Raw genomic sequence first — 20,904 nt, 5'->3', positions numbered from 1 at the left:
ACAGAGCTCGGGCTCCAACCACACTGTGAGGATGCTGTGGGAGCAGCATGAGAATCCGATCCAAGATGGAGGAGAGGGAATATTAACAGCGACCTCAACTCAGCTCAGCCACCAAAATGACAGCGCTGATTTCTTCCCCCAGCTCTGCTTCTCAGGGTAGTGAACAGAAGTCCCTTGCTTCATCCTCTGCGTGGGAAATGGGGCCATCTCCAGCACTAGTGGAAAGCATTGCTCCCTGGTCCACGGTTTGGCCATCCCATAGGCTCAGCCAAACCAAAGGCTTTCCCCTCTCATCTCACTGCCTCATCTGCACTCAGGCCAGAGCAGCTGGAGAGGCAAGAGGCTCCTTCTGGGACTACAAGTGTGCAAATCCTTGTCATGTTTCTCCCCATGCCTTGGGGGATCTGTTATTTTTAGCTGCTTTCCCTATCTCATGTTGCTAGCTAGGCTCTTGCTCTCTCTTCTCCCCCCTCCCCAGCGTTAATTTGTTTGCTCTGTATTATCTTCAGATGAGGGGAGCCAGAACCAGACATCTGCACAGGGGACCATTTGTCTCTATTTGCCCACTCCATGCAGTTTTCCGATGAGTTTTTCCCATTTTTTAACACCTTCTGCTGCTCAGGGGCTCCACACCACCAACCCCAAGGGATGAAACATGGGAAGGGGCTGTGGAGGAGCAATGCAGCCTAGAGATGCTCTGGCCAAAGGAAGGCTCACCCCCTTCCTTTTGGCTGTCTCACAGGCACTCTGGGGCTGATTTCCCAAGCCAAGTGCTGAGATGCTCATGGCTGCATCCCAAAATACCGCCTGAAAAGAAAGTGTCCCTGCTGCCATCCGCATGCTGCCCTGCCACCACTCCGTCACACTCTCGGGGACAGCAGGAGATGCCCCCACAGTATTTATAACTCCAATCCCTTTTCCTGCTCATTGCTCCTCTCCCCTTCCTGGCACATCGAGCAGCGCGTCACGGCGGCAGGACTGGCACTTAGACAATGACGCAGGGGTGACCGCCACGCACTGGGACAGCTGGCCCTGTCCCCTGCCAGCAGCACAGCCCCAAGCAGGACCTGGGCTTGGAAATCACCCAGGCTGCACTCTGCCAAAACCCTGCTCTGGAATGGGAACACCTCATCCCTGCTTTTTATCCCAAAGGAGCTGAAGTGGTCATGTTTTCTCCCCAAACGTGGGGCAAAGAATGGCAGTGCTCCTGCTCCTAGTGCTCTGCTTTCCCTGCCTCCTGCCCCCACGTTTGGCTTTTCTATGTGCGTGGTTTGGGGATTTTTTTTGTTTTTATTTTTGTTATTTTTTTTTCACAAGTCTTTGCTGCATGGTGAGTAAAGGCATCCTGCTGTCTGAGGGCTAACGGCTTGCTGGAGAGATAATAAAGCAAAGGGGAGTAAATTAAAGTGCCTATAAATAGCAGCAGGAGAGGAAAAGGAGATGAAGTCATCTTCCTTCAGCTGAGCTGGTATTTACATCACTGCTTCCCTCCACCTTTCCTCCCCCTCACCCAGACTGGGAAACAGCCCTAGGGATTGGGGTCCTCTGCCAGGCTCTGTGTTACTCCCAGACCCCAAAACGTCCCCATGTCCCTGTGCCAGGTGTGGCTTTGGGCACATGCTGGAGGGCACAGTGGGGAGTTCTGGGTGCAGCCCCAGCCCATGCACTGGTGGAGCCCCCAGGGTCACCCACCCCACAGGTGACCTCACTGCCACTGTCCCCATATCCACAGGGTCCCATGCCCCACTGCCACCAGGTATATTTATGCCTGAGTCAGGATGAGGTCACAGCGCGGTTTCCTCCATGTCAGCTCCCGGCTCCTATTCCCGGGCTGTTTGCACACACCACCGTGTTATTGCTGGGTATTTATAGCCATTTAACAGCGAGAATTAGAAAGCAGTGGCTCCACTCGCACCCCAAAATAATATTGGTGCCGGGACGGGGGGGGTTGGACGAGGGGGTGAGGCCAGGGCCATGGCCAAGGCACACGGCCCCTGCCTAATAATAATTCTTTACACTTTATATATAGCACCATAGCTCCCCTAAGTGCTTTGCAGGCATTTAATTACGCTTCCCAACATCCTAATGTGATGACAGTTGGGTAATGACCTCCTCCTTTTGGATACGGAGAGCAGTGGGACCTGTCCGGCAGCACGCAGTGCGGTGGCACGGCTGTCCTGGCTTGTGGTGACATGTCCCCAGTGGTGATGTGGACCCAAAAAGGCAATGGGAACACTCTGAATCTCACCAGTCCCCTTCTTAGTGCAGGCTGGGGATGACCAGTGCTGCCTCAGGGTACGGAGACAGCAGTGGAGACGTCACCATTGCGCAGAGCCCAGGAACAGCCACAGCTGTCCAACATCTGGACCAGCAGGGAAGAGTTCAGCTGACAAGTCTGAAGGGCTGATTTATGAGCAATATTAGGAGCCGTAATCCTGCCTGGCCTGGCCACCCTGCAGTGACCTGAGGCGATGACAGGGACCAGATATATTACAAGGCAGGAAAGCTGGAAGCAGCTGCAGCTCCCGGGTGTCTTGGTGTGAGGATAGGGACATGGCTGGAGATAGGATCCCACAGGGTTAGACTTCTGCGGTCCTCAGGATCTGCAGTTTGGGCCACCACCATCCTTCCTCCCTACTGTATCTATCCACCCCAGGTGCTGTACCAGTACCAGGAACACCTGCTGCAGTCCAGCAACAATGAGCACAAGGTGCCACAAGGCAGGACAGTCACGGCACTGGGACGTGGCCAGCTGAGAGCTGGGGCTTAAACCACCAAAGGAAAAGCTCCAAACCACAACCAAACAAGCGGCACACTGAGCCCCTTCATTCCCCCAAACCCACAGAGGATGGGACCATGCGTGCCTGTCCTCAGGCAGTGCCACCAGTTCTCTCCCCTCATCCGGTATCACTTACCAGGGGCTGCTGGCACCTCGGCTGCCTCACTAGCCACAATGAGGGACTCGATGATCCTTGCACAGAGCTCAGGGTTTGCCTCAGCACTGCGGGGACAAGAGGGTGAGCATGAGAGTGGCAGCAGCTTGGTGTCCCCAAAGTCCCTGAGTTGGCCACCCCAAATTATGTAAGGAGGTGATGCTTGGAGAGATAATGGACTCAAATTACACCAGGGGAGGCTCAAGTTGGATATTAGGAAAAATTTCTTCTTTCAAAGAGCAGTGATGTGCTGGTACAGGCTGCCCAGGGAGGTGGTGGGGTCACTGGAGGTGTTCAAAAGCCGATGGGATGTGGCACTGAGAGACATGGTCAGTGGGCATGGTGGGGTGGGGTGGGCTGGATGATATCAGTGGTCTTTTCCAACCTCAGTGATTCTAGGAAAATGGCTCCCAACCCACATATTTCCATGCAGCACCCCTAACAGCTCTGGGACATGGATGGCTGAGGGGTCTCACCTGGAGGGTGCAGGGCGGAGGAGCAGCTCCCCGAAGAGCTCCCCAAGCAGCTGTGCTGACAGCCGGTTCTTGCAGGCAGCCTGGCAGAGGTGGCTGAAGTGCTGGGTGAGCTCCCGCAGCAGCATTGCATGGAGCTGTGGCAGGGCTGGGGGGGCCAGCAGGGCTCGGGCACGCTGCCCACACTCCTCCACGCTCAGGGGCTCTGCAGCAGAAGGAAGACATCCTGTCAGTGCCGTGAGGGATGTGAGGTGCTGCATGATGCAGGGACATTCCCACTCATCAGTTTTTGGGGCTGGATCCTGGAGAGCACAGGACCCCTCTCCCAAAAGTTTTGCTTTTTGTTATTTTTTTTTTCTGTAAGCTCTGGAGTTTCACCTCTGCTCCTTGCAGGATTGGACTGCTTGGGCTGCAAGGGGAAGGTGCTTCCCTTTGAAGTTGCTTAATGAGGCAACCCAGCTAATTACTTCCTAATTGCTTCTTTATCCTTGGAAGGGAGGCAGCCTTTGATTTCTCCTCTCCAAAGGAGAATGGGAAGGCAGCATCCAGGTGCCCCCAGCCCAGGGGCATTTCTGCTGGCACTGTTCCTACATGGGGCTGTGCCATCCATCCACCTCCCCATGTCCCTTCTGCCCTCATAAACACCTCCCCCTCTCAGGACATGAGGGTCATGGCATGCATTAATGCTGTGGATTTGTGGATCCACAACCCAGATATTTCTCTCTTGGGGATCCTGTGCCTGCTGCTCTCTCTTTGCTTCCCCAGAATTTGCCAGGTGGAGCATGGGATGCTGTCAGCTGCCCACCTTGGGATGTGCCTCTGGTGCAGTGACTCCAAAGGATGGGGAGAGGAAATACTAGGGGTTTCCCAAAACTCCTCCACACCACAAAACATGGGGTGAGCCCAGCCCTGCTTACCTTGAGCCATACAGAGCAGGTCAGTGCAGAGTGTGGGAGGGACCAGGGGGGCTGGCAGCTCCTGCAGGTACCACTTGAGGGTCTCTGCCAATGTCTGGGCATTGTACAGCTCCATGTCCACATCTGAAGCACCTGCAAGAGACCCAGCAGGAGCCCTGAGCCTCCCACCATGGCACAGAAGGCGTAGGATGGGTTGAACCCCTGTCCAGGTCCATTCCAGACAGCAGGCACCAGTGGTGGCAATAGGTCCATGGTTGGGCTTGATTATCTTAAAGTTCTCTTACAACCTTTAATGGTTCTATGGTTCTGTGGTTCTGTGAGTGGGCACAGAGGGGATGGGTTGGTGGCTGCACTAGATGACCTTACAGGTCTTTTCCAACCTTAATGATTCTGTGATTCTATAGAATGATGCAATGCTGCGCAACCCGTGACTGCAGCAAAGCATGTGAGGGAGGCTGAGATCATCCCAAAATGGGGTCAGTCCTTGGGAAACGTGTCCCGTGCTCCATTGGAGCCCTATGGCCAGGCTCTCCGAGAGAACATTACTTCAGCTGCTCGTCAAGGCATTGCCTCATGCATTTGTCTTGGAGGTCCCAGCCCAGCCGGCTGCTGGGGGGCATACATCCCCTTTGGCAAAGATCTTGAGGTTTCAAAATCTGGCTCTGATCCGAACTGGAGACAAACATGAAGGTTTTGAAATTTTCCTCGCAGAATAAATGTTGGAGGGGGGTGGGGAGGAAGTCCCAAGGTATTTGGGACCGATTGAGACGGCGCATTTATAGAAACTGAATTTCTCTCCTCTAAAGTAGAATATCAGAAAAAGGACCAGTCTTTGCATTTTCTTGATGATGATGTTTCGGGCCCTACATGGCTGTGGTCTAGAAGCAAGGCATTGGGTTTTGCCATGCCCTGAATCCCCTTCCTTTCCCCTCTCTCTGCATTTTTTATCCCCAAATGCGGCTTTACTGAAAGCAGAAGTGTTTGGGGAGGTGCTCCATCTCCAAACCCCAAGGATTTTCCAGCAAAAAAAATGGAGCTTACAACCACTTCAACTGGCCATAGGGATTATAAGCCCCAAATGGTGGAAAACCATATTTCCTAAGGGCAAGCCATGGGGCACCTGAATCCCATCAGGGGCTGGATTTGGGCACTCTGATCTGGGTCTTTTCTTCCCTTCCACCCTCTTGGTGAGTGCTTGGAGAGCAGCTTCCCCAGAACATCCGCACCAGGATGCTGCCCATCTCCCAAACCAGCTGCTCTAGGACCACAACCCATGGCAAGTCTCTTACCAACAGGACATTGCTGTCTTCCTACAGTGCCTGGCTCTTGGCTCAGTGACCAGAAAGCAAACAGATTGAACAATCCCAAGGCAAAGCCTTTAACCCAGCGGCTGGAGACGCTACCTCATCTTCAGGAGCAAGCACTCTGCTAGCCACAAACCAACACTGAGCCCAACAGGGTGGGTGTGACAAAAGCCTGCACCACTGTGACCCAGGTCAAAGGCAGCATGGGGATGGGACCCTGTGCGGGATGTCAGCAGGGAGAGGAGAAATGGGGAGAAGTGGAAAAGTGCCCATGGGAAGGGTTCATCTGTCACATTCCCATCACCAAACTGCACAGTTGGAGCCCTCCAACTGGCCACCAATGTCCCATGAGATGCTCCAGCCCCTGCATTTGGCTGAACCTTTCCAGCATTGGGGATGGTGAGCAAATGGGCAGCAACAGCCAAACCCCAAACCTGTTCCACCCCTCCAGTTGGTTGCGAGCTTGCTCTCAGACATCGTTTCTGTTCCAAAACCCCCCTTCTGCCCTGGCTGGGCACATCCCACCATGGAGGTCTCACTGGGGATCCATCAAACGATGCTCGTGCAGATTGGGGAGAGCAGCCGCCGCCTGTTCTGTGCAGGGAAGGGGATGCCAACGGGTGCTGCCCAAGGCAATTAGCCCGCAGCACTGCTGTGGCCTAATTAGCTCATTTGCATAACTGGGCATAGGCTTAGGGGTGTGTTCAAAGGGAAGGCTCAGCCAATATCAAAGCAAAACTGGAAAAAACATCCTTGCACCCAGAGAGAGCTGTGGTGGGGAGAGCGGAGGGGGTTTACCCTGCTGCCAGTGGTTAATTTCAGGTGGGTCTGCTGCCATGCATTCTCAGTTCCTTCGATAAAAATAGCCCTACCCTGGTGTCCCCCATCCTCCTGGGCATGTCCCCTGCCCTAACTCCCCTCCTCGATGCTGGCTTTGGGGTACTTGGAGCTGTGTCCCACGGGATGTTCGGCCAGCAGCTGGGAAGGGTTAAAAGGGAAGAGTGGGCAGAGAGCTGCCCCCGCTCTGCTATCACAGGGAAATGATAACCCTGTAAGAAGCTAATGATGCTGCAGAATGAGTCACTGTCCCCCACGCTCTCCAGATGTTCCAGCCCTTTCCTGGAGATCCCTGTCCTCTCCCCAGCACATATGCAAGGACAGAGAGACTCCATCTGATGCCACAAAGCAGGAAAACTCCCCAAGAGGCCCCCCAGAGCCTTCCTCAGACCCATTCCAACCCCTGAAGCACAGGGCGTGGTATGTGCACAGAGGTACCTCAGAGAGGGAGAAAGTTTGGGGGATCCCCTTTCCTTCCTGTGGGATGTGAGACCCTGCAATGAAGAACAAGGGAAGCCCCCTGGGGGGCAGCAGGCTGGGGCTGAGTCAGGCTGGGCAGGAAATGCCAGGATCTCTCCCGGCAGTTGCAGGAGGGAGCTGTGAGTAAAACAGCCCCATGGCGTGTGCCTAAATTGCAGCAAAATGAAAGGAGGAGGATGCTTGACATGGCCAGAAGGGGCTGGGGGTTTGGGGAACATGAGGATTGAATGGGGCCTGGGAAGCTGCCACTCTGCCCCATTTGTGTCATGGATGTGGCTGCATCCCACATCCCACAGCCAGCCCAGGACCCCGTGTACCCAACATCTGCGGTGAATGGCATGGACTGAGGTACACCGTGATGCCCCTGGGTCTGAGGTCCCTGTGGCACAGTGGTACCCCAAACTTCGACATCCAGAGCTGAATGAAGATTAAATCAAGAACTTTCTTCCCATCCATGCCTGCCCAAGGACCTGGTCTCAGAGTCTCCCAAATTTCCATCCCACTTGGGGGATTTCCCTGTGGAATTTCCCTGCTTTTGACTCAGCCTTATTGTCATGTCCCTGTGCCAGCCCCGCGGTCACCCTGAGCTTGGTGGCTGCGGCAGAGCCCTGCCCTGAGCTCCTCCAGCCCTGGCTGGGTTTTTCCCCACTGTGCACCCTGCTTTGGAGGGCTGAGACCCCTCCCTGGAGCCGAGAAGGGGAAGGCGTGAGGCATGAGTCACAGGCGGCCACTGCCACTAATTCACCCTTCTTTCATCCCCACCAAATATAACAGATGAACTCATGCATCCTCCCAGGCTCTGACCGCTGTGGGGTTTATTTACAGGTACAGATGAAGAGCAGAGCCGAAAGGCACTGGGGTGCGTGGAGTAAACTCACTGTGTTGGGGCTCATGGCATGGCGCAGGGACACCGGATTTCTTGGGGGCTCCATCCCTTTGTGAACAGGATGGGGGGACACAGCCCCCACCATGCGCTGTGATGCTGGGGAGCAGTGCGAGCACCCTGCTCCGACCCACTGCATTCTGCCCAGCAGCAGCTCGCGGAGCCCACCGCCACCGCTAATCCCCACCGAGCCCTGACCTAATTCCCGGGCACGTGAGCGTGTCTCCAGGCAGACTGCGCTGCGCTGGGGCCGGAGATCAAAGCAGGGAGGACGGCAGTATGGCACCGCACGGCACTGCTCGCCTGGAGACAGTGGCTCCAATCCACTCTGCTGCTGTGGGATTCTCCCTGGCACCCGGCAGCTCCTGCCAAGTGGCTGCTTCAGCGCAGTCACGAGGAGAAGGCAGCTCCAGATCGGGACCCGGAGACAGTGCAGGGAGAGAGGACATCACCTATCAGAGCAGGAGGGGCTTGCACATCTTGTACCCATAGGTAGTGGCATCACACTAAGGCATCACTCCATCCCCAGTGTTCAGTGTACAACATCTCTGATCTAAAATCTGTGTTGAAGTCATCCTCTTAGCGGTGCTCAGATGTCCCCATCCTGCAGGACATAGCCCTGCTTCCTTATTGGCAGGGACAGCTCCCGGCCGAGTTGCACCATCCCAAATTTCAGTGTGTTGGAGGGGAAGCTCTGGGGCTGACACGTCCCCCCTATCTCACCTACACTTTCAGCTTTGACCCATCTCAGCCCATTCCGTCCCCACCCCCATCACTGTCCCCATCCCCAGCACTGCAGCCACCACCAGTCTCCATAGGAGCCATTCTAGTGGGGGCATAGGGTGAGCTCTGAGGGTGCACAGCCAGAGGAGCTCCTCATCAAGATGTGAGATGCTCTTGCAGTGTAGTGAATGCCCCACTTTCTCAGACGCATTATGATCTGGGAATTTGAAAACCAATGATTTCAGCCCCTTCTTCTTCCTTGTTGTTTCTAGCAGTTTTTCCTCTCCAAGTGCCAAACAGCAGCATGAATAGGGCATTCACTCAGACCCCGATGCCTCTTCCCCAGACCTGCTTTTCTCCCCAGCTGAGGCACGTTTCAGTTCCCAGCCCCATATCTGATTTCTCCCCATTCCCCGAAATTGAGCTCGACTTTAGCCACCAGAGATGGGGTCCTGGCCATGGGGATCAAGACCATGGGGAGCATGGGGCCAAATGTGACCCTCATGTGTGGATCGTGCCTGCTCCCAAACCCCTTTTCCACCACCGATGTTTTACAGCCCAAATGCTACGAAACCCCACAGGAGGATGCAGGGGGAGTGATGTCTGCATCCTGCATGGGGCTGAGCATCACCCCCCAACCGTGAGCAGGGGGACCCTCACACATGCCCCTGTGCAGCCGCTCCCTGTGAGGAGCACTGGGGGCACGCAGTGCCTGTTCCCCCGCCCGGCGGGGACTCTGCAGCCGGAGAGCAGGGAAGCGATGAGGTCATGTTGCTTAATATAGCGATTTCATCACAGCCCTTCTCCCCAGCAACACGGTCCGGCTGCTGCCGGCTCGGGCACTGCGGGGCTGTGCCTGGAGCCTGAGTGCCGCCCTCAGGTGCAGGGCACAGGGTGCCTCGGTGCACCCCACTTCCAGCAGCAAACCTTGTGTCCCCCTCAAGTGGGAGCTTCATTTTCCTCTTTCCTTTTTCTCTATTGCACCCACACGTTCCCCATTTCTCAAATAGAAGCCTCAGAGGTTTGCAAAACAGATTTTTTTTTTTCCTGAATTCCGCACCCCACCCCACCCCCCCAGCTTCTAGTAAAGGGCTCTAGCCAAAACCAACAATCTTTTACTTTCTACCACTGGCACTGGCTGCCAGCTCCCCGCAGTCGGTCCCAGCCCCACTGCTGCATCTGTATGGGCAGCATCCCAGCAGGACCAGATGAGTGCAGGGGGGCTCAGTGTGGGCAGTGCCTTAACTGATCTGTAAGTAAAGGCCGTAAAAAGGTCAGAGCCAGTAACCCAGCCCATGCTGATGGGATCAGGCACTCGTGGAATGCAAGGAGGGATACAGCCATGGACTCACCAGACAGAAGAGCCTCCTTCAGCTCAGTGTCACCCAGCACACCAGGGTCTGATCGGTAGAGCAGCTCGCTGTCAAGACCTGTGGAGCAGCAGGGAGACAGGGGTCAGTCCCTGAGCCCCAAATCCTCCCTTTGACATGCCTGTGATAGAAGCAAGTAGGGACCCATGCTGCAGGATCCCTTCACCCTCCCCATGCTGCATGAGTACCAGCATGCTCAGGGTGAGGGACAGCTTTGACAATGCTCCAGGAGTACTGGTGACCATGGGCCGAGTGAGTGGCTGCCCCTCAGCTGCCCATACCTTGCTTTTCGAGTGCTTCGATGAGCCTGGCCACGGTAGGCAGTGCCTGCTCAGGGAGAGTTGGCTGCTCGGCATGCTCTGCCTGCGCCAGGAGCCCTGTTGGGGAGAGATGGAGAGAGGGGCTTGAAGCGTGCTTCCTCCACTCCCTGTTTATTGTGTGCAATGCTTCTCTCCATCCCTCCTTCCTTCCTTTTCCTTCCTTCCTTTTCCTTCCTTCCTTTTCCTTCCTTCCTTTTCCTTCCTTCCTTTTCCTTCCTTTCTTTTCCTTCCTTCCTTTACCTTTCTTCCTTTTCCTTCCTTTTCCTTCCTTTTCTTTCCTTCCTTTTCCTTCCTTCCTTTTCCTTCCTTCCTTTTCTTTCCTTCCTTTTCCTCCCTTTTCCTTCCTTCCTTTTCCTCCCTTTTCCTTCCTTCCTTTTCCTCCCTTTTCCTTCCTCCCTTTTCCTTCCTCCCTTTTCCTCCCTCCCTCCCTCCCTCCCTCCCTCCCTCCCTCCCTCCCTCCCTCCCTCCCTCCCTCCCTCCCTCCCTCCCTCCCTCCCTCCCTCCCTCCCTCCCTCCCTCCCTCCCTCCCTCCCTCCCTCCCTCCATTCTTTCATTTTTTCTTCCTTCCATTTTTCTTTCCTTCCTTCCATCCAAATTTATTTCCTCTGTTAGTTCCCCCAGTAATCCTTCAGTGGGAATTAAAATGCCTTTTTGTACTCAGCACAGAAATTTTGGAGATATTTGAGACTGCTTTGAACATTAAGGTTTTGTTCCTCAGTCAGTATTCAGGGAATGGAGTCCTTAGGTAGTATAAGAACCATAACCCAATCTGTACATTTGTTGACACAGTATTTCACAGTATCACCACCCAGAGAGAAGGTGAGTCCATAACAACTACTTTCAAAGTCCATTCTACTTCCTTTCCTGTTTTACTAAGCTCTCGCTTCTAACCAATGATGTAACTGAGATTTCCCAAGAGGATGCATCAGTCTGTGGATGCTCCATCCATCCATCCACCCACCCATCCATCCCTCCCTCTCTCTCCCCTTCAGACTCCTTGGTTTGGGATCAGTCCTTCTGATAAATACCTCTACCTGTGCAGGTTATGCACCTGAGGTTGCCAGAGAGAGTGCCTCAATGGGATATCAGTGGTGGCACAGAAGGTGCTGCTGTCACCCCTGGCTTGGCTGTGCCAGGTCCCCTTTGGGGCCACCACGGCAGCACTGGGGAACATACAACATCTGGAGAAGCTGATGTCTCAAGAGCTCCTCTGCCTGTTCCATGCAGCAAGCTGATCTGTTTTAGTGGAATTGTACTAAAAATAATGGTAAATTAAATGAAGGTGCTGGGTGACTTTTTCCTACAGAAGCTGAGCTCAGCGTGGCCAGCCCACTCCCTGCATTTGTTCCCTCTTCCGTTCAGAAGATGTGGCTGAGAGGTCCTGGAGGTGATGCTCATGGGACAATAAGATTGGTGCAGAACAGCGTCCAAGCTCCTAGGAAGACCCCATGCAGCAAGCAGCACTTGGCTCCATACAAAAGCCATTTTTAGGAAGTCATTTAATTTAGAAAAGACCAGCCCTGGCTATGGGGCACGGCTTGGAAATGTATTTCTCTACTGGGAGCTGAACCCTTCCTCTGGCTGGAGAAAGCCCAGGGCACCCTGTTTGGAGTCTCTGGGGTCCCTGACTGGCACCATGGCTCAGCAGGTGCTGTTCTCTTCCCAAAAAACTCCAAACAAAGTTTGGAAGTCTTCATTATAGGGAAAATCCCATCAGCTAAAGGATTTTGTTTCAAACCAACATGCAGCGATACCACTCATCGTCCAGCACAGAGATGTCCCCTGTCGCAGTGCCACTGTGCCAGGGGGCATCGCACACACCCCCATGCGGTAGCACTGGCTGCGGGGACAGGGACAGAGTGTACCCATAGGTGGCAGCACCCCTACCCCAAACCCTGCCGACGGTGGGCTTTGCTCTACCAAAATCATCTTGCTTTTACCTATTTTGTTCATTTTATTTGATTTTCCACTTGCCCAAATCTTGATACTTGCAGTGTGGGTGAGGGCCTGTGGGGAGGTCGGGGACATTCTGGGGCCTGGGGGGTCAGTGGGAGACCCCCTCCCGGGCTTCACATGCAAGGCAAAGATTTTTTGGGGGACAAAAATTGCTGTTTTGGATTCCTCAAGTGCAGCCAAGCCCCCACTTGCTGTTTCCATGTAGGCTGGCAGCTGTCACTATCAGAAGCCAGTGATGGATGGCCGCAGCCCTCTCGGTGACCAGGTTTGATCCCAAGAGGTCTGCCCTATAGCACTGAGTTTGATAGGGCTCTGCCCTCTGAATACCTCAGGGAAGAGGGCTGCTGGTGTGTCTCTGGGCTTAACTGGGCAGGGGATGCAGAGCCGTGTTTGCCCCACCAGGATGGCAGCACACGGCTGCTCACTCCTGCTGACCGGTGCCGCAGGAGCAGTGGGACTGCGGCTGCCTTGGTGCATTCAGGGCATGAATTGAGGATGGTCACCCACATTTTGGCGAGGGAAGGTGGAGGTGGCTCCCTGCTTGCAAGGAGCTGCATGGCAAAGCCCATGGGCAGCAGGGTGGCAGCTGGTATCAGGGGATGGCGTCATTGTCGGTGCTGCTGTGAGGGGGAGGGATGGGGGCAGCTGGGGGATGCTCTGTGCCCAGATTCCAGGCTGGATCCCACGCAACTGGGAACAGCTGCAAAGCAGAGCCTGGAAACCTGCAGGAGATGCTTTTCCTGCTCTCATCCCTCTGCTTCAGACAGCTCCCAGATGCAGAAAAGCAGCTCCCAGCTTCTTACTGGGGTCCACCTGGACCCTTTCTAGCTGGGGCACCCCCAGACCCATGTTCTGCTCAACCCAAGGGCTGGATGATCCCCATCCTCCCACAGCACAGCAGCAAGGGGACCCAGCAGGCGGGCCGTGTCCCCAAGCAGCCTTCCCATCCTTTCGCAATGCGTTAACCACTGCTGCTGTCTGGAACCATATTTTGGAGGGGGACAGACTGCTCACCAGTGGGTTCTCATGCTGCTTCCCCAGCCCTGCACTACAGTGATTTCTCCTCTGTCAGATCTCAGAGGAAGGGAGGACCATGCTGGGTTGAAACTAGAAGATCTTTGAGGTCCCTTCCAACCCAAGCGATTCCCTGGCTTGTTCCAGGATTCCCCCATCCCCAAACTCACCCCAGGGCTGGCCGGTGGGCACAGGGCTCCCGGCAGGAGGTGGGGGCAACGGCCGTGCCTTGGCCTTGGTGGCAGCCGTGGTGATGCACACGGGGCCCAGGTACTCCACGTAGGTGCCGGGGAAGTCTCCGCGCTCCTTGGTGCGCTCGTTGAGGCCGTGCAGCCAGCCCTGGGGGCTGCACTCGTCCCCGTCCTTGTAGTTGGGGGCAGCGAGTAGTGCAGCCCTGCTGACAGTCAGCACATCCCCGGGGCTCAGTGCCAGGTCCTCATCCCGGTCCTTCTGGTACTCGTAGAGTGCGCGGTACTGCAGCCCCTCCGAGGAGGCCATGGGGATGGGGCAGGGAACGCCAGTGAGAAGGAAGAGATCGCTGCCTCACAGAGGGTAGCCTGACTGCTGCGGTCCCAAAATTCCACGCTGATGCTCAGGGATCACTATGGAGGTGAGCAAACGCCGCAGACACACATGGTGTCCCCTTCTCAGCCCGGTCTCTTTCTGCCCTTCATCCTCCCGGTGCTGGAGAGCTCTGTTGGGGTGAAATGCAGCACATCAGTGCCCCCAACCCACGTCCTGCCCCCACCCAGAGCCGGGCACAGGCATGGCCGGGCCAGCACTGCTGCCACCACGCACCGAGAAAGTACAGCAAGTCTGGAAAGTAGGGCAAGAGATCAAGCAACGTGCTTTTAAAATAGACACTCGGGCTGAGCAGACGCCCTGCAGCCCCAGAACAGCACACGGGGTTGTGCAAAAATATGGGATTTTAGTGATTTCATTTGTCATTGTTGTTGTTGTTAATTTTTGTATTTTCATTTTTATATATTTTTTTCTTAATGGCTTCTGAATACCTCTCAGACATATCACATCAGGGAAAGGACCCCTTCTGCCTCTAGGATTAAAGTTCATTTATTTGTTTATATATATACATATAATGGACTAATTTTTATTTATTTATTTATAAGTACCCCTCGGACAGATAACAACAGGGAAATTCACAATCCCCCCCCCCCCACCCCCAACCCTTCTTTCCCCACGGGGAGATGGATGCGGGCGGCCGCTGAGCCGTCCATCCATCCGTCCGTCCGTCCGTTCACCCATCCTCCCGCTGCACCCCCCCTCCCCCCCCGCCTTACCGGGCTCTGGGGCTGCCCTGGCCCCGAGGGGCGGCAGCGTGGAGCGGGGAGCGGTAGCGGAGCCGGCTCGGCCCCTGCGAGCAGCGCCGTGCGGTGATGTCAGCGTCCCCTCCTCCCGCCCGCCGGCACCGCAGCGCGGCGGGGGGGGGGCCGGCCTGCCGGTGGAGGGGGGGGGGGATGCCGGCTGCATGCTCGCGTGGTGAGGGGAGGACGTGATCGTGGGTTGGGGTGAGCCAGGGGTTCCTCTCGGGATTGTCTGGAGCTGATGGCAGCTCTAATATTGGAGGAAGGGGGGCAATGTGGTGTTAGGGGTGTAGGAGTGATGGGCTGGGGGTTTGAATGTCTCAGCATCCAGCTCGTGCTCTGGGTATCCATACCTTGGGAACTCATCCCTTAGACACACATCCCTTGGGCAATTACCCTTTGGGCAACCATCATTGGACACACACTGTTGAGCATCCATGCTTTGGACACTGATCCCTTGAACACCTGCTCCTTGAAGACTCAATCTGTGAGCACTCACCCCTTGGGCACTCATCCTTCAGACACTCTCCCCATGAACATTCACCCCTTGGGCATCCATCTTTTGGGCACCCGTTGTTGGTCATCCATTCTTCGGGCACCCATCCCACAGACACCTTACCCTTTGGACATCCATCCCTTGGGAATCCACTCCTTTGGACACCCATCCCTGTGGCACTCATCCTTTGGACTCCACCCTTTGGACCCCATACCTCAGATACTCACCCCTCATCCAGGCAGGGGACATGGGGAGCTGCTGTGGACAACCACAGCCCAGGGATGAGAGAGATCTCATTTACCCAGAAATGTTTCCCAGTTCAGGGTTAGGGGTCAGGCAGCCCATGAAACAACACAAGGCAGTACTAATGCTCACCGGGCTGGGGCCACCCCCAAATCCCACCAAGCCCAGGCTGTGTGCCCTGCTTTCCATGGCCCCACGTGGGGTTTGTTACCCTGTGCTTCCCTGGGAGGGAAACTGAGGCACAACTCAGTCAGTGTCCCCATGAACATTAACCCAAGCAAGCCCCGCTGGCTGGGATGGACATGGGAATGCCATCGAGCTCGTCCTGCTGCGGGCGGGCCAGGAGAGCCAGAAAATCCAGCCCTGGTCCTTAATGGGGCAGTGGGGAGCGCCCATCCCCAGGTGTGTGGGAAGGTGTGTGGGGGAAGCAGCCACAGCAGTGCGTCCCAGGGTTTTCCCTGGGGCTGCGAATGGAACTCCTTCATCTCAAAGATTGATGGAATTACCAGGATTGTTTGTGTGCCAGCAAAAGTCTGCTCTCCGAGCAGCGCTTAGGGATGACCCCAGCTCTCCCCCCCGCCACCCCAACCCCACCCAGCGTTCAGAGGCTGCGGTGATGAGCTCAGGTAGCAGCCTGGCCGCGTGGCTCGGGCAGCAGAGGGCAGCAAGCCACCGAGCACCTCGACGAGGGACCTAATGGCTTTGCCAGCCCCAGGGGGTGGCCCTATGGGGGTGGGGGGGGCTCCATCGAAGGAGGCGGCCGCTGCTCGGGCGGCCCCGGCGCCGCGCCCGCTTAAAGGGCGACGGGGACGGCGTGGGGCGGCAGAGCCGTGCTGTTGGGTCGGGATTGTTGGGGCTGTTCGCTGCTCAGGTAGGTGGGGGAGCGCTTCGTGGCTGGGGGATGGGCTCTGGTAGGGCTTATTGGGGATCGATGGGGCATCTTTTGCCCTAAGCCCCAAGGATGGAGGTTGGCAGTGAGTGTGGGATCCCGCTGGTAACGTCCCTCTGCTCTCTCCAGGTGCAAACATGGGGTGCTTCACGTTCATCAAGGTCATGATGATCCTCTTCAACCTGGCCATATTTGTAAGTGTTCTGGTAGCCGTCCCCTAGCAGAGTGATCTGGGTTTGGTGGTCCCATGCAGCTGGGATGGGGGTACCGCGTGGACCGGATGATCGTAGTGGTCTTTTTCTGCCTTAACGATTCCATATGTGCCTTAATATTGTGGGGTCTGCTGCTCCTGTGGTGTGTCCAAAGCTCAGAGTGAGGGAAAGCAAGGGACAGTGCTGTGCCATGGGGACAGTGGTTGTTGCATCAGCCACTCAAGTCTGTCCCTGTGCTGAGCTCTGGTGGGGTGCCCTGGAGCAGAGGTTTTGCTGGTTCCCACCTGCTGGGTTCTGACTATGAAGGGCAGAAATGATGTAGTTCAGGTGTTGGGGCTCTGTGGGGCTGGTAAGGAGGATGAGGCTGGTGGGGGGAATGGGATGGAAGCAGCCCCTGTGAGGCATGTGTGAGTTACTGAGGTGCTGCTGCCTGCAAAACACACCTGGCTGATGCAAATCAACTGGTTGAAGTCCTCTTACAAAACATCATGGAGCAACAAGGCTGTTCCTCTCACCAAGAACCCCCTCTACTCTCCTCATGCTCAGTAGCTGACGTATCTCTCTTCTCCCAGCTCGGTGGTGGGACCCTCCTGGGCATTGGGATCTGGGTCTCAGTGGATGGCAAGTCCTTCCTGGATATATTTGGGACGATTTCAACTAGCATCATGCAGGTTGTGAATGTGAGCTACTTCCTCATCGTCATTGGGGCCATCTTGGTGGTGATCGGCTTCCTTGGGTGCTGCGGTGCCCAGAAGGAGAGCAAATGTCTCCTAATGATGGTAAGGACCTGCCTAGTTACACTTTATTCAATACTTGTTTGAATGTGGTTGCTGGTGTGGGAGGTTTAGGGGATAATTTCTCCAAGATAACATCCTTCTGGAGTGTTTCCATATCATGGAAAGTTGGGTGAGCCTTGCAAAGGCAATGCTGAGCTCCAACTCTGCCCTGAAAAGGGTGGTATCGGCCACTGGGAAATGGGTGGGTTTCTGCTGTTGTCCTGAACCCTCTCCCCTTATTGTATCCTAGTTTTTCTCGGTGGTGCTGATCATCTTCATTGCTGAAATCGCTGCTGCTGTGGTTGTTCTGGTCTACACAGGTCTTGTGAGTGGCATACCTAATTCTTGGGCTGGGCTGCTTTGGGAAAACAAGAGGGATGCCAGCCACCTGCCCACGTGCACTGGTGGGGATAGCCTGGCCATGTGGAGGGGCCGTCCAGGGAGCAGGGAATGGGGGTCTACGTTGCCCTAAAGAAACTGGTTATCGTATAAGTTCTGCCTGTTTCTTTCAAACACCTCAGACTAGTACCAGTCAAGGCTGGACACCTCATAGTAGAAGCCATACAGGAGAAGAGGTCTCAGATGCTTTGTGCTGAGCAAACCAACCCCTTATTACGCTCTGGAAAATCCACCTGGGGTGAAAAGTGACTACTGCCAACCCATGCACTCTGCCTCATTAGACACGGGAGAAGTCAACCGCAGGGCAAACGTCATTCCTGGCTCCCTGGGTTGTGTGACTCACTCACCACGCGTGGCCTTGCTGCCAAAACGTGGGGTTAGGGAGGTTGTCCAGCTGCCCTCGGGCTGATGGGATGCCGTGTGACGTGCTCTTGGTCTGGTTAGCCTCGATCCTGTGGGCTGAAACTGGTATGGACATGGGTGGCCCTTGGCTCTGTGGAGCTCACCAGGATCTTCTCTGATGGAGTTTCTGTGCCTCTTCCTGCAGGCAGAGACATTCCTGACAGCACTGGTGACTCCTGTCCTGAAGGAAAAGTATGGGGAGGATGCTGCTCTCACGCAGATCTGGAATGTCACCATGAATGAGGTACGCTGAGCCCAGGGCACCTTGCACCCCTGGGTCGGGGTCGTGCTGCTCCCAGCACAGGCTTGGTGGTGCCCCAGGTGGGCCTGTGGGATGGAGATGGGGTTCTGTTCCAATCCTGCTTGGGGTCCAGAGGCCCCAAGTCTGGGGTGAGAGCTGTATGTGCTGGAATGTGTGGGATGAGGTCCTGCTCCTTGAGCTCCCAGGGAGCTGGGCTGAGTGGGGTGACCTCCTCCATGGGGCAAGGAGGAGCCTAGGAGGGGGGCTTATGGTGGGGGCATGTGCACAGAGACTTGTGTGCTCTCACCATCCTTCTCCCTTTCTTCCTTGTAGGTCCATTGCTGTGGCCTGAATAACTACACAGACTTTGAGAACTCTCCATGGTATTTGCAGAACAACTACACGTTCCCGAGTCCCTGCTGCAAGTCTGTGGTGCCATGCACCAAAGTGCTCGCAGCACAGGCCAATGTCACGGTATGAACACATGAGCAGCTCTGGCCTTCCAGCAGCACCCAGTCTGGGGGACGTGGGGAGAAGAGTCCATCCTTCAACTCCAGCCTGAGCTCTGGATGCAGCAGTCCTTTTTGTGTTGGGTCCTCGGGGGGCTGTGGTGGCTTTGGCCTGTTTGCAGTGGAGATGAATGTGCTGTTCTCATTGTCTGGTTATAGATTCCCCAATTTCCCTATCCCAGGGAAATGAGATGAGTTGTCCTCTGGAGCTCCCAGTCCATCTCTAATACCATGTGGTTCTGGGCTGTGGAGCCTGCTGTTTCTCCCCAGGACAGTGGGTCTCTGTGGTTGGGGGATCGCAGCCACTTGCAGGTGCTCACAATTTGGTTGCCTCCCACAGGGTTGTTTTGATCAGATCCTAGAAGAAATCAGGACAAATGCAGATGTGGTGGGTGGTGTGGCTGCTGGCATTGCTGCCCTGGAGGTGAGTCACCAGGCCTTGACATCCTGCTGTCTCCTTACTCCTCTGGGGCTGGTGCAGCCCCATGGGCCACCTCTGCCCTTAGGGTACCTCCCTGGGCACACCTACCTCTTCTTCCTTGTGGATGCTGGGACTGGGTGCTGTGGGCTGTGTCCCCGTGCTGGGGGCACACCTGGGGCTCTGACTCACCTTTTTCCTTCCAGGTTGCAGCTATGGTTGTCTCCATGTACCTGTACTGCTATCTGGACAAGAAGTGACCCTGCAAGGCAGCAGAAAGCCATACCCTCCCCTGCCCTGTGTTGGGGTGCTCCTGAGGGCCCCACCTCTCCCTGGGCTGCTGTCCCATGCACTGTGATTTATAGCTGTGGTTTGATCTACTGAGCTGGGATCTGTAGAGTTTATACACTGTATATTTTTGTACTGATATGGCACAATGCATCTGTACATAGAGATTTTTGTTGTTTTGGAGGGGGAGCACTGCATCTGATTTGTTGATGTCAGCAGGAGGTAGGGCACAAGCTGAGCTCAGGACTGTGAAACAGGCACTGGCCTGGCCCTGCCCAACCCCTGGGAGCAGGTGGCTGTGGTGCCTCTGCCATGCTGTCACCTCCCTGTCCCCAGCCCTGTGCGTGGGGCTGACACCTGCACGCTGCTGGCCGGAGTACTGCTGCCCCTGCCCTGACATGAAGCACAGCCCTGCTCCTGCACCCTGCTGTGATTTCAGTCTGGATTTGTGCTGTAAAGAAATACTAATAAAAAATCACCTTGGATATAAATAACTTTCTGCTGCATTCAATAAACTTCTGTTCCTGCAGCTTCCTTCCACCTGTGCCTGCTCTGCATTCTCAGTGCTGGCACCGAGCAGGGCTCACTGTTTGCACAACAGTAGTGGTTGGGAGCTGTGCAGCTCACCCGCCCTCTGCCAGAGCTCTTCTGTGTTCGAAGTGGGACTGCAGCTGCAGGGGATTTTCCTGGTGTCTGTGTGTCCCAGCCCTGCCTGCGAGCACCCTTGGGTACAGGCCCTGCTCCTGGGAGCTGAGCCCACTGGGATGTGGAGGCATGGTGTCCTCAAATAAGCAGCAGCCTGTCCTCTTTCAACTGCCCCCAAACTGGGATTTCAATCCATTTCCACTGCCACCCCATGAGGCTTTAATGCTGTGTGCTGCCAGCCCTGTCCCCGCAGCAGGACAGCTGTGGGACAGGCGCAGGACCTGCTCCCACCTGAGGTGACTCAATCTGAGGCCATGTCCCATGATGGGAAGGGCTGCCACTCCTCCTTCTCAGCAATGGTATGGTCCCAGTTTCACCACAACCCCATAAGCTCAGGGCTGACGTCAGGGCTTTTTGTTCGTACACTCCCATTCTGAGCACAGGAGAGCTGGCGCTGCCCCAGCCCTTCCTGGAGGTGCCAGTGTTGCCCATCCCCACTCTGGCACAGAAAGTTTCTGCGGGCAGTGCAGTTTCTGTGGCACTGGGATGTGAGGTCCCCTCTGCCTGCTGGAACTCGAAAGACCAGTCTCTCTTCCCGGATGCGGATGGAGGCAAGGAAGGGACCGGTTCTTCCCCTCACTCTTTGGGGCTCAGTTCTTCCTGGGTTTGTGGGGCAGAAGGTATGAACCTGCCACAGGGGTGAGCGGCCCCAGTGCAAGGTGTGGACCCCGTTCCTGTGAGCTGTACCACCAGGACCACTCAGTCCAACCTCAACCCACCCCACCATACCACTGACCACATCCCTCAGTGCCACATCTCCCATGGTTCTCAAACACTTTTAGGGATGGGGAGTC

The 20,904-nt window shown here is 55.6% G+C and overlaps 2 protein-coding genes across 2 annotated transcripts in view; one reads left to right on the top strand and one right to left on the bottom strand.

The window, feature by feature from the left end:
* Positions 1-13,708, bottom strand: part of PIK3R3 (phosphoinositide-3-kinase regulatory subunit 3) — a 53,460-nt gene extending 39,752 nt beyond the window's left edge. The window contains exons 1-6 of the mRNA XM_065739603.1: positions 13,381-13,708; positions 10,202-10,297; positions 9,903-9,980; positions 4,324-4,455; positions 3,410-3,611; positions 2,916-3,001 (exon numbers count right to left, since the gene is read on the bottom strand). Coding sequence (XP_065595675.1) covers positions 2,916-3,001; positions 3,410-3,611; positions 4,324-4,455; positions 9,903-9,980; positions 10,202-10,297; positions 13,381-13,708 — 922 coding nt within the window. The remainder of the gene's footprint in view (positions 1-2,915; positions 3,002-3,409; positions 3,612-4,323; positions 4,456-9,902; positions 9,981-10,201; positions 10,298-13,380) is intronic.
* A 2,374-nt stretch (positions 13,709-16,082) lies between these two features.
* On the top strand, positions 16,083-19,564 carry TSPAN1 (tetraspanin 1). The gene is made up of 8 exons (XM_065739429.1): positions 16,083-16,142; positions 16,290-16,354; positions 16,945-17,151; positions 17,399-17,473; positions 18,095-18,193; positions 18,524-18,664; positions 19,040-19,123; positions 19,324-19,564. Exons 2-8 carry the CDS (start codon positions 16,298-16,300, stop codon positions 19,375-19,377), a joined length of 717 nt encoding a protein of 238 aa, XP_065595501.1. The 5' UTR covers positions 16,083-16,142; positions 16,290-16,297; the 3' UTR covers positions 19,378-19,564.
* Positions 19,565-20,904: the final 1,340 nt, after the last annotated feature.

The sequence above is a fragment of the Cyrtonyx montezumae genome, unplaced genomic scaffold (genome assembly GCF_038088225.1).
Source record: "Cyrtonyx montezumae isolate F1298 unplaced genomic scaffold, pur_monq_1.0 scaffold_1, whole genome shotgun sequence".
In the NCBI taxonomy this organism is placed as follows: Eukaryota; Metazoa; Chordata; class Aves; order Galliformes; family Odontophoridae; genus Cyrtonyx; species Cyrtonyx montezumae.
The sequence above is the reverse complement of the archived record's forward strand: the minus strand, read 5'-3'. Positions and strand labels throughout refer to the sequence as shown.